At 55.4% G+C, this 12,299-nt stretch overlaps 5 protein-coding genes across 5 annotated transcripts; 2 read left to right on the forward strand and 3 right to left on the reverse strand.

Annotated features, from left to right (window-relative positions):
• Window positions 1-1,195: 1,195 nt before the first annotated feature.
• On the reverse strand, window positions 1,196-2,974 carry BDZ99DRAFT_413922 (UFD1-domain-containing protein). Its single transcript, XM_033716711.1, has 3 exons — window positions 2,868-2,974; window positions 2,480-2,803; window positions 1,196-2,429 (listed from the first exon to the last, which is right to left on the reverse strand). Exons 1-3 carry the CDS (start codon window positions 2,868-2,870, stop codon window positions 1,665-1,667), a joined length of 1,092 nt encoding a protein of 363 aa, XP_033578428.1. The 5' UTR covers window positions 2,871-2,974; the 3' UTR covers window positions 1,196-1,664.
• Window positions 2,975-3,066: 92 nt separating this feature from the next.
• On the forward strand, window positions 3,067-4,651 carry BDZ99DRAFT_275963 (uncharacterized protein). The gene has a single exon (XM_033713943.1). The coding sequence runs from the start codon at window positions 3,152-3,154 to the stop codon at window positions 4,517-4,519; it is 1,368 nt and encodes a 455-aa protein (XP_033578429.1). The 5' UTR covers window positions 3,067-3,151; the 3' UTR covers window positions 4,520-4,651.
• Window positions 4,652-5,985: 1,334 nt separating this feature from the next.
• BDZ99DRAFT_518738 (uncharacterized protein) lies at window positions 5,986-6,687 on the reverse strand (the record flags this gene model as incomplete). The annotated part of the gene is made up of 2 exons (XM_033725329.1): window positions 5,986-6,403; window positions 6,470-6,687. The coding sequence occupies 2 exons, from the start codon at window positions 6,685-6,687 to the stop codon at window positions 5,986-5,988; spliced, it is 636 nt and encodes a 211-aa protein (XP_033578430.1).
• A 156-nt stretch (window positions 6,688-6,843) lies between these two features.
• On the forward strand, window positions 6,844-8,743 carry BDZ99DRAFT_475026 (uncharacterized protein; the record flags this gene model as incomplete). Its single annotated transcript, XM_033721946.1, has 3 exons — window positions 6,844-7,182; window positions 7,244-7,796; window positions 7,845-8,743. 3 exons carry the CDS (start codon window positions 6,844-6,846, stop codon window positions 8,741-8,743), a joined length of 1,791 nt encoding a protein of 596 aa, XP_033578431.1.
• A 1,741-nt stretch (window positions 8,744-10,484) lies between these two features.
• On the reverse strand, window positions 10,485-11,582 carry BDZ99DRAFT_461534 (histone H2A.Z). The gene is made up of 3 exons (XM_033719637.1): window positions 11,258-11,582; window positions 11,105-11,187; window positions 10,485-11,010 (listed from the first exon to the last, which is right to left on the reverse strand). Exons 1-3 carry the CDS (start codon window positions 11,271-11,273, stop codon window positions 10,690-10,692), a joined length of 420 nt encoding a protein of 139 aa, XP_033578432.1. The 5' UTR covers window positions 11,274-11,582; the 3' UTR covers window positions 10,485-10,689.
• Between the last annotated feature and the right edge of the window lie 717 nt (window positions 11,583-12,299).

The raw sequence follows: 12,299 nt of genomic DNA on the forward strand, positions 1-12,299 counted from the left end.
CCAGTCAGTCAAGAAGATACCCAATTCACACCGCACCAACCTTGGCATCCTTCAAGGGCATGAAAGCTCCAAGCTTGGGCAGCAGCTCTTACATAGCAGCCCTAATGATTCATTTTTGCTCCCTTGACACCACTGTAAGGAGGAGCTCAGCTAAATGGTGACCGGGCGGTCAAAAGGTAGTCCAGAATGCCACACATCAACCTCAACATCCAGTCAGTGACAAGTTTAGGTACTGACTTGGATATATCAAGGCCAGAGCTTCCCACTTGCCTGATTGACACCACTGCAAGGAGTAGCCCAGCGAACGGCTGGCCAGTCAGTCAAGAGATAGTCCAGACTGCAACACCTCAGCCTTGACATCCTATACGGACGTAAAAACGATTAGCCTGCGCCCTGGATCATAGATATCAATCCTAAAGCTTCCATATTGCTTGCTCAATATCATTGCAAGGAGTAGCACAACTAGCTTGCGACCGGTTGGTCAACAGGCAGCCCAAATCGCAGCCATGGTGAACCTGCCATCATGTAAGGATGTAAAAGCTGCGTCCCTAGGCAGTGACTCGTATATACCAACTGTAGAGCTTCGCTCTTACTCGCTCGACGTCACTGTCAGGAGTACCCCAGCTAATAGGTGGTCTAGCAGCGAAGAGGTAGTCCAATGTACACTGTAGAAACCCTGACATCCTTTAAGAACGCGACAGCTCCAATTTTGGGCACTGACACGGCTCTATCACTCCTGGGGCCGTACTCTTGCCTGCTCAATACCGCTGTGAGGAGGATCTCCGCTAACGGGTGGCCGGCCGGCCAAAGCGCAGTGTAATATTTACTGCTTAATCCTTTGCATTGCGTTGAAGTAGCTACAAGCTCAGCCACAGGGATATAGCACTGCTTAAGCGCTACTTTGGAAGCTAAATACTACTGTCAGAAGGAGCTCAGCTGGCAAGTAGCCGCCCAGTCAAACGGCAATCTACTTCATACCGCGTGGAACTTGACATTGCGTTGGAGTAGCTGTGAGCTCAACCACACAGATATACCACTACTTACGGGCTCCTTTGGAAGCTAGAAACTACTGTCAGGAGTAGCCTAGCTAGTTAGTGGCCGGGTAGTTGAGAGGCAGCCCAATTCACACCGCATTGACCTGGGCCTTGTGTTGGAGCAGCTGTAAGTTTAGCTACACGGATCTGGTACTGCTTGAGTGCTACTTTGGAAGCTAGACACCACTGTCAGGAGTAGCTTAGGTAGTAGCTAGCCGGGCAGTAAGAAGGTAGCCTGATGTATACTGCGTGAGCCTTGGTATTGCGTTGGAGTAGCTATAAGTCTAGCTACACAGATCTACGAAAGCTTGAGTGCCGCTCTGGAAGCTATATACCACTGTCAGGAGTATCCTAGCCAGCATGTAGCCTGTTAGTCAAAAGGCAGTCCGCTTCATGCCGTGTAGAACTTGACATCATTCCCAGAACTCCGAAGTCCCACAAGAGCACCCTTAGCATTGGTCAACCAGTGTACACAGGACTCCTTGATAGTGTATGACCATCCCAATGGCCTTCAATTTCAACTGATCTACCTATGTAGGTTCCCAACCAGCCTAGTATCGAATAGCGCCATGGCCACCACTCTGTCCCAACGCCAGGAAATGCCTATATGACCACCCGCTATGAATTCTTTCATTTATCGCCCTTCTTCTTCCGCAGCGACTGTCCCTGGCCCTGGAAGTGGAACTTCTCCTTCTCCTTCTCTTCGTCCTCTCCTTTCCGCTTCACGGGCTTGATTTCGTACCCGAAGAACAGCTTGCCGGGAGCGAGCCGGAGGGGTTGCGGGCCGTTTGTTCTCCTCAGCACTGTGGACGGGGCGTTGGACGAGGAGCCTGCGACTGGCGTGGATGGCTTCGGCGTGGGCGACTTGCTCCCCTTCTTGGAGGATAGCTTGTGGCCGCCGCTCAGGAAGTTCGAGGACACCGCTTTGGCGCCTGCCGCGGCTGATGTGGATGACGGGGCGATAGCAGCGTAGTTGATTGCCTGGGCCATGCTGCCTTGGGAACGCAGCGTGCCGCCCTTTCCAGCCATAACTCCTGTCCCACTCCTCGGGGTGCTCGTGCCGCTGGTGTTACGCTCCGGCTCCTTGTAGCCCACCGGTGCGGCGAAGTCAACTGACAGGTCCGTCTCCAGCGTGCATATTGCCTTCTTCTCGCTGACGGGTTTCGTCTCGAGCACGGCTATGCTGTACACGTTGTCGTTGTATGAGAATGTGAAGATGTCGCCTGTGGTGAGGCAGGCGAAGTTCCGGAAGGCGTTCTCGAGCACGGCTTTCGGGTCTGAGATCTCTAGGAACGAGGGCGACTGGGGTTGGAGCTTGATGAAAGTTCCCAGAGGTAGGTCGGTCGACTTGACCTGTAGGAGGTCTCCAGGTTCGACTTCAAGAGTTTGCATGAGCTGGGGAGTTATTAGTGGTGATGCTTCAAACGGGACGTCAGGCGACATACCCAGTATGGTAGATAGATCTTGCCCTCCTCCGCTATGAACTCCAGAACACCGGCATGGGTCTGCTTGCCATCTTTCGCGCCGTTTATGAGCTCAAAGAGCATAGGGTATGTGATGTGGAGGCGGGTGAGCTTGTCCAAGGCACTGGGTGGTAGGAACACCTTGCCGCCGTGATTCGCGTCTTCTCGCTCTGGACCGGGCAGCATGGCGATGGGATAGCAGCGGAAGTATTCATCGAAGCGGCGCTGGCCACCTCCCTGACGCCGCAGTATCGCCTGCTGGTACATAGCCATCGGGTCGTCGTCGTCGTAGAAGCCGGGGTTGAACTGCAGTGGTATTAGCGGTGGTGGGGTTGATAGAGCGAGGACGAAGCTCTGGACTTTGGCTGACCATGGCGAAAGAGCTTGTTAGTGTCTAGGGCGGCTACGCGTAGGTCTAGGGAGAAAGTAGAAGAGGAGGTCGGGCAGGGTGAATTTGTATGGTGATATGGGTCGCGGTTGCTCCCCAGGTTGATCGGAGGCAACCTTCGGCGATGACGCTAGACGCTAGGACTACAGCTCCATCAAACGGTGGTGGCTCACACCCTTCTCTTGTTTTCCACACACACCTCACCTTCCAGCATTGTTTGACGCGCACACCTGCAGACGACACTATTACTACGCAGGACGACAAATATGGCAGGTAAAAATGGGTTCACAGCACCGCGGCCAAAACGCGCCGGCGATCAGTTCACGCGAACACACCACGGCGAAGGCGACGGCCACTCGCCCAAGAAGGCTCGATTCGACTACCGCAATCCCTCCACTCTCGCCCCAGACGCCCCCGAAGAGGATGCCATACTGGAGCTGGACGAAATAGGACGCAGTGGGGGGACAAAGCGCAATGCCGTCAATATCGACGGCTACGAGTCGGACAGCTCCACCGAGAATTTCGATACTCGTGCAGATGGGCGCGCCAAGGCAAAAGCCCAGGCGGAGGCGGAGGCAAAAGAGGACGACTCGGATGAAGACATATTCGGCGGGGCAGATGACAAGGACGGCGTAGAGGACCCAGACCCGGCCCAGGCAGGAAAGCTGAAGAAGAGAGCTGTGAGATTCCTGGATGGACACGAGATACAAGGCCAGGTCGACGAGAGCAAGTCAGGAGGCCATGTTTCTGCCGACTTCTCACTCAGTGGCAAGTCTCGGCAGCGGGACGACGAAAGCAGCAGCGAGAGCGGGGACGACGAGGAGCGGGACCGAATTGGGAGCGATGTGGACGAGGAGATTGGGGCTGGGGGCAAGAAAAAACATGCACCGAAGCTGGACGCTTTCAACATGAAGAACGAGGGCGAGGAAGGCCGATTCGACGAGAGCGGTAATTTCGTTAGGAAAGCTGCGGACCCCGATGCTGTTCACGACACATGGCTGGACGGGATATCGAAGAAGGACCTGAAGTCGGCACGAGAGGCACATGAAAAGCGGGAAGCTGAGCGGCGGCAACGAGCTCTGGCCGACGATTCTGTTTTGACAAGCGACGTTCTATCTACTCTGATTACACACATGGAAAAGGGCGAGACAGTCTTGGAGTCACTACAACGTCTTGGCAAGGGCAAGCCCAAGGAGAAGAAAAAACCAAAGTGGCAGAAGAACAAACGCAAGAACGGGGACGACATGGATCTCGACTCTGATAAAACCGCCGAGGACCCCGCAGAGACGAAGCGCAGGGAGGCTGTCGAAGCCATTACAGGAGCTGCCGACCAGCTAATGACGCGGGGCCAGACGGACGTATACGACGATGAGCGAGAGAAACTGATTCGGCAGTACAAGAAGGACACTGGCGACGACTGGGTAGAACCGATTCGTGCAGCTGTGGAGAGTGGCTCAACAGATACGAAGATGTGGGAATACAAATGGTCTGACGCTCGAGATGGCGGGGAGAAACATGGTCCCTACGACGGGCCGACGATGGTGGCTTGGAACGATGCAGGGTATTTCGGAGAGGGTGTTGAGTTCAGACGCATTGGCGACTCGGAATGGTCGAGGGTGGTGGACTTTGTGTGAATAGGGTAAGCTGCAAAAAAAGTCTCCCACTGAAAGCCATTCCGCCTTGCTGCACTCGACCCTCTGCAGCGATGGCGGCACGCACATGGTGGTCGCATTGTGATACCTCAGTATTTCAGGCGCCCTGTCGCTCGTAGATTCCGGACGGTGAGGGGGGGAGCGAGTCCGGCGTGGGTAGACACGCCGATGGCTGGCTCGTTCCTTTCCCTATCACGACGTCGCTTGCAGCAAACATTATCGTGATACTCGAAACGGCAGTCTAGATGTCGGGGACCGCGGCAGCAGAAGCGGCTGTGGCACAGTCTCTTCAGGGAGGCTTGCACCTTTTAACTAATCTGTCGAAGATGTGCGGCGAAGAGTCCAGTCAGGCCCATGTCGACCCTCCACTATATCACGAGACCGTCTCGTCCTGCGGTTTAGCGATCTTGGGATTTGTTGGAGCTCCTCCCGCGGGCCCGGGCCAGTCAGATGGGCTTGGGCAGCCTCTCGCAGACTCCAGCGGCTACATGACGGCTGCTGGCCACTCAACGCCCAAACGGTCGTCCTCAAGCTGCCGTACAACACTGTCAGATCACGGCCTTCCCCGCTCCGTAAAGCGGTGCAGGATCTGGACGCAAAACGCGCTCGGGCAAGACATGCGGCGCATGTGATGGATGTAATGGGGGGCATCGTGACGGCTTTGGTGGAGGTTGGCAGCCCGGCCGGGGCTTGTTATCTCGAGGCGGTCCCGACGGGAATGATGCGTCTGCTTGGTGATCGCATGTATGGCGCGCATGGGTGTGCAGGACGGCATGCGGAGAGGCCCAGCTGTTCACCTGATGAGCAAGGGAAATGTCTGGTTGAGATTGGACGTGATGACAGGGGGCGACAGACCACCTGCTGGATAGCCACTGTAAGGTACATGTACGTGTGTAGTACCTCGCTCTAGTAGATATACAGGAACCTCTCATGTACCACCCAGGTACTGCAAACATCTCGACGTCAGGCGACTCTTGGGCGCAGGAGGATTGCAGATTGAAGACTCCCTCGAGGAGGCAAACCAACCACGCCGCGACTAGAGCTGCAGGTCATCAAATTGAATGAGAGATTACGACGGCGGCGTTTCGTCTTCAGCACGCGGCGAAATCCCGCCCAATGCCAGGGTTCGTACCGGTAAATGAGGCTGCACCGCCTGTAGTGGAAGTGAGACCTGCGAGGAGCCAACAGGCCGGTCTGCTCTCTCAGCAGCATCGGATGGCGACGATGCGATCGCCACGGCAAAGGGGCAGCCCCAGCCGTCGGTGCAGGTCCATTCGGGCGGCCAAAAAAGCAACGCTGGACGCCATGCCCGATCGACTCGCGGCTGCGCTGAGATTTATTCCTTTGTTCTCGAAGCGCGAGCAAGTTGATCCAATCTTGGGTGCCCGCCAACGGGCCAACGTGGTGCAGGAGCGGGCCTCTGGCCGAGTCGCGGGCTGCTGCAGGTGTCATTTGCGGTGTCTCGTAGCTGTCTCTGGCGGGCTGCGTCCAACGGGTACGCAGCTGTCAGTCGCGTCGAGTGCAGCTAGGCCGTCGAATTCCAATATTCCAATAATACAGCAGCGCTGGCGGGCCAAGGGGCACCGAGATGGCGCCCATCCTGGAGGTGGCACGGGCTGGAGACTAGAGGCGCGGAAAGGGGACGGCAGTAATAGCTCCCAGGGCTGCTCCAGCGTGTATAGGAGAGCACCGCCCATGATGAAACCCGACAAACGCCAGGTCTCTGCCTGAACCTGCCTCGACGCTGTATCTCGCGCCGCCCCTCGCATTTCCCGCGTGTCGCTCGCTGCCTCCTGTGCCTCTTGCTCACCGTCCACGGCCGTTCCAGTGGAGTTGGGAAGCGCATCACGGCCAGCACCAGGCCCACTTGGGAACCTCGCAGCACCAACGTCTTTTTTCACTCCGCGGCCTCAGCTCCATCGTCTTCCACACTCCTTCCACACCCTCGCGGCGTTGAAGCGCGTCCCTCGCACACCACCCCCGTTGCCCCCGTCCCGCCAGCAGAGCCCTTGGAAGGAGCTCGGAACCCTGTCCAGCACCGGCCAGAGCTCGACTTTGTCTGCCACGTCCGCCGCCTGCACGCCCATCGCCTCCCACGACCCGACATCCCCCAGGTCTGGCAGCGCCCGCTCCCTGAATATCTTGGACATTGCGAGCTGCACTTGCTCGCCCGCTCGCTGCTCGACACCTGCCTACGGACGCTGCGTCCCGCCTGTGCCGTTCTGCTTTGCTGCAGAGCGCAAATGAACTGAGTCCCGACTTCACGACCACGGCCTCTCTTCGCTCTGACGACTCCCACCATCACGATGTACTCCTCCGCCTATGACACGGGCTCATCGCGGTCGCCGGGCTCACACCGCCACCAGCCCAACACGCTGCACCGCCAGCCCTCCCGCCAGTTCGACGCCTACGGACAGCTGCCCACCGGCGGCCTCTACACTGCGGAGGACCACGCCCGAGGCTACGATTCGCAGCCTCGAAATTACGACCGACTCAACGCTACCATACACAGCGGGTACGGCTACGACATGGGGGGCAGCCAGGCATGGAACGCCAGCGCGTTCAACCAAAACAACCCCCTCTCGACCATCGGGGCCTCGAGCAGGATGAAGCAGCCGGCACGGGGCCGGAGTGCTCTGCCTACGGTAGGACACATCATGCTGGTCTATAATTATCTTAGACGATGAAGCTGACCCTTTTCTGTAGCCCTGGATGGACCAACCACAGCCGCTTCCCAACTTCTCCTCACTTCCAGGCCTTGGGCCCGGACACCCCAACTCCGGGCTAGGCCCATCCCTGCGACAGGATAGCTACAATCCCGAAATGGACGAGGAGTTGATCCCTACGGCTATCGTCATCAAGAACATTCCCTTTGCCGTCAAGAAGGAGCAGCTTGTGCAGCTGATGACCGATCTACGACTTCCGCTGCCTTACGCGTTCAACTACCACTTCGATAACGGGGTATTCCGAGGTCTTGCTTTTGCAAACTTCACGACTGCCGACGAGACGGCCCAGGTCATCGATACTATGAACCATTTCGAGCTCCACGGGCGCAAGTTGAGGGTCGAATACAAGAAGATGCTCCCCTTGGCGGAACGGGAGAGGATTGAGCGAGAAAAGAGGGAACGTAGAGGCCAACTCATTGAGCAGCATCAGCCCATGACGGGAAGTCTAACGACGCAGCAGTCCTACTCTTCTCTCAACTCCCATGTGCCCGCACAGTCGCCTTCGCCAGTGTCAGGGCAGGCATCGAAGCTCAGTAAGTTATGCAAGCTAGTCTGCATGGGGAAACTAACATAAAAAGTAGACGTAGACATGAACGACGCCCAGGTGCTGCAATTTTACTCACAACTTTTGTTGTTCAAGGAGACCGCCGAGCGCGAGAGCATGACTTTCCCTCCCTCGTTGGCACCAAGCCAGCGCCGCATCGTCCATACCCTGGCCCATATGCTGGGACTAGCACATCTTTCCAAGGGCAGTGGTGAGCAGCGACAGGTTCACATCTTCAAGCTTCGCGATGATCCGAACATGAGCCCGCCCATGCCTCAAATGCCGACCAGCCATCCGAATGAGCAACCGCGCCGAGGCCTCAACAGGGCTGCCACCACAGATTTTAGCGATGTGAGAGCACATGAGTCATTCTATGGCAACCTCAACCGACAAGGATCTGGGTTTCTTGGATTTCCGGATTCTCCTGGTGGCTTGACTGCAGGCCCGAATCTTCGAGCCGCAAAGTCGTATGCGGATCTTCGATCCTACACGCCATCGCCAGTGCCCTCAATAGCCAGCCTTCCTCCTGTGCATCACTCGAGGAGAGAGGGAGAGTACTTTTCTTCCACGAATCCTAGCGTCACCCCTACGGCTACATCAATGAGCCAGCGTGATGAGGGTCTTTTGGTGAACGGCTTGAATACTATGAACCTCGGCAATGGGTTCGGTCAGAATGGTAGCCCGCGAGGTCTACGCGGAATGATGTCTTGGGACCGAGAACGAGAGAACCCTGGCCCGATTGGGGGTCACCGGTCTTTCAGCACAAATTACGATGAGCAAAGCCGTGACAGGAGCCAGGGACTGCCGTCGCGACAACCCCGAGGACCCGGTCTAGAACGCGGCACTGGATTCTCCCGTGGCAGGCAGAACGGCCACCATGGCCGCAACAGCGATGAGCTCTCATCGCAATCGAATGTCGAAATTGTTGTCGAGTAGGCTCACGAAGAGATGCTGAAGGCTATCAGGGTCTGAGACGAAGAAAGATGCATGAACCCAAAGTATGAAATGAACGGCCTCGGCGGTGTTTGGCCTGTGGAATCAACCCTCACGACGTATACGAAGAATGACGCTACGATGGTAGAGATAACATCATAAGGGGTCCGTAGCCCTAGAACTTCTCGCATCTTTGACTTGGGTATCTGAAAAGCATCTGATGGACTGATTGGATTTGTTTTCTTTAGGCGGCATATTGCACTAGTGTTTCCCCTCTTTGTACTGCTTTCTGTTCTCTTTCGCATTTTCTGCTGGACCTATTCTAGCTTTCCGTTATTGAGGAGAGTAACTGCTACTGTTGATTCTTCTCGCTTTTTTTTCGACCCTTTTTCTCACCCAAAACAAACATATCTACCTTCATCATTTTACGTACACAACCGCCAAAGCGACGACGACGACGACGACTCTTGCATAACGACAACCACGACCCGGAACGAACATCGAGATACCAAGCATACAGCCCAACCCAGCTGGCTCGCTCGCGCGAAAAAAGACATCCAGGCCCGCCCTTCTTTTGGCAGCACCTGCCGCCTGGTACGTTTACGGCAGCTTCTTCCAAGGAAAATGAAAACCAAAACCGAAACCCTTTATATCCGCTTTCGTGTGGGCAACCACCTACGAGACAACGAACCGATTACATCCTGTCTATATCCTCCCTCCCCCATCCAATGTTTTGCATAGTCTCGTCTTTCTTTTCTTTCGTCTCACCGGATGAAAACTCGGTTCTCTTCGATTCCTGGCAACTTTGAAACGGGGGAAGGGAACTGAACTGAGTTGGTTCGTCGTCCTGTGAGGCCTTTTTTGTACCCGTTTTCTGATTACTTTGGTTGCCTGCTTTTTGCTTCTTTACAATTGTGTTGATTCTTTCTTGAGGCTGAGAATTTTCGATGGGGATACTCCGTAATTCGCCGCTTTAATACACACCGACTTTTTTGTTCTCTGGGGGTTTTTTTTGAATTTCGAGTTTGTGATTTTTGGGGTGGCGGGGTTGGGGTTGGAGTACGTGGGTATGGGCTTTAATACGGGGTTGTATCGAACCCCTTCTTATTGTGAGACGGGGTGGGAAGAGGAGAGAAAGGGTTGGGGTTTTCCGTTATCGTGAGATTGTATTGTAGTAGGTTTTCATGGATACTTATGGGTACTGGAGTCCTTTTTTGGAATGCGGTCCGTGATTTCGTGATTTGAACATAACAAGGGCCCTACTAACATACTCGTCTGCCAGCCCCAGAGTGAGAGAGCAACTGTTTTCTCACTCACATCTTGGCCCCTCACAAATCATAGGCACAGCTTTCGTCAAAAAGGGTTTTTTTGCTGATATTTATCGTTTTTTTCTCGCTATCCGCACTACCTAATTGCAAAAAAGAGAGAAGATGAAAACCACGGAAGCATATAGTTCGGGCCCAAAAGAGGATAGGGCTAGAGGGGCCTCCCAAGTTGCCTACCCCCCCGGCGCCCGTTTCCTCTCATCCTCGGTGTGTGAAAATTCCTTTGCCCACACCTTTCCCAGTTTCAAGATGGTCAAACCTAGCCTAGCCTAGCCGAACACCAATCCACGCCATTGAGAGAAAACAAGGAAATAAAAGGGGAAAAAGGGAAAGCTGGGTTCGCAAGATAGTCGGAGAATCGCATGAAAGTCGGTTGGGGGAATAGAGGGGAGATATAGCACACGGGTGAGTGGATTATCGGGGGGGGGGGGGGGGGGGGTTTGTCGTAGTTGTGTTGTGCATCGTGTGGCCCGTATCGTGTGTTGTCTGTATCGATCCAAAGGAAACATATCGACTATTGTGATGGCCGCCCCCCCTCGCCGTCGCTCAATCTAGCTCATGCCCAATCCATCCCCGGCACACGTTATCGCAGACCGCTCGCCCCAAGTGGTGGTCCACACGTATCTAGACCTCGCCGGCCTTCTTGTTCTTCTTCTGCTCCACCTTGAGCAGCAGCGCGCGGTTGATGTGGGGCAGGACGCCGCCGAAGGCAATCGTGGCGCGGATGAGCGTGTCGAGCTCCTCATCGCCGCGGATCGCGAGCTGCAGGTGGCGCGGCGTGATGCGCTTGACCTTGAGGTCCTTGGCCGCGTTGCCGGCCAGCTCGAGCACTTCGGCCGTCAGGTATTCAAGGACGGCCGTCAGGTAGATGGAGGCCTTGGCGCCGATGCGCGTCTTCTGGCGCGTAATGGTGCGCAGGTGGCGCTTTATGCGGCCGCAGGGGAACTGTGGGAAAAGCGCGAGAGGTTGTCAGCTTGTTGGCCTTTGTGTGTGTGTGTGTGTGGTATGCGTCATCAAGGGTGCAGAGGGGTGAACGTACCTGCAGGCCGGCTTTGGCAGAGTGCGACTTGGATGTCTTCGCGTTGGCGTCGCCCTTGCCGCCTGTCTTGCCGCCTGTCTTTCCTGTGGTGCGCGCGATCGTTAGCTTAGGCGGTTCGGTGGGTGCAGCGAGATCTTCGAGGCAGGCGCGTACCTTTTCCGCCGGGCATGGTGGATGGTGTGGATGGATTTATTAATCCGGGAGAATGGTTCCTGAAATAATGGGCGGACGCGACCGACGTGGAGGCGATTGCAGGGTGTTGCAGCGGTGGTTGTTGGTGGGGGGGCTGGTGGTGTTGTTGGAATGGAGGTGGGAGGTGTTTAGATTTGAGCGCGCGTTGGGTTGCGATCGTTTATAGGGCGGCTGGTGCAACATTTCCTAGTCGAGGGTCATGTGACGACAGCCCTGGGTGAGTCTGTGGATGGGGCAGCCGCGATTAGGCGCCAGCAGTATTTGCCACGGGTCGGGCTGCTTTGATGATTTTTGGAATCTAGCGACGTGTCAGTGAATTCTTAATGTTAGTCTGTGGACTCGCTGGGCGGCCTCAGGCGTGCAAAGGGACGATTTTGGACCAACCCATAGACTTACTAATAGAGACTTGTGAAGTATTCGAAGGATATTACTAGCTGTAAATATTACCCATAGGCCTGCCTGGCACCATACAGCGCCAGTATGGGCGCATCTTGACCAACCCGATATGTCGCTCAGGGACCCTTGAGAGGATTGAATTCCCTTGGGAATGTTAATGCTCCATTTTTTGCTGTCGTAAGTATCTTATTGTCCTATACTCCGGATTGAGGAGGATCTTCCAATGCGTCTTCCAGCGTCGATGGGCTGCTACAAAGCTGTGCTGAATTGGTGGTCTCTTGGCATAGCGGATGCATCGTACTCGAAAGGGTATGCAAGGAAATTGGAGGACGACAACAACAACGAAACGGTCCTGCTGGAATAGACAGATGAGAAGAATACCACTTGCCTGAGCTAGTACTTACAGAAGAAGCATAAGCTGGTTTGATTCGAAGCGGAGAAATGCCCACAGCAGCTCCAGCGATGCTGTTGGAGGCACTGCTCAACCGAGCCTCCCAAGGGGATAGCATACTCGAAAAGATGGTCACATGCCCTTTGAAGGGGGTCTATGGCCTGCTTCTAGGTGTTGACATGTATGCCGCTTGAAAGTTGCGGCCTCGAATATCGA

This window comes from Mytilinidion resinicola, assembly GCF_010093595.1.
Source record: "Mytilinidion resinicola strain CBS 304.34 unplaced genomic scaffold BDZ99scaffold_7, whole genome shotgun sequence".
Classification (NCBI taxonomy): Eukaryota; Fungi; Ascomycota; class Dothideomycetes; order Mytilinidiales; family Mytilinidiaceae; genus Mytilinidion; species Mytilinidion resinicola.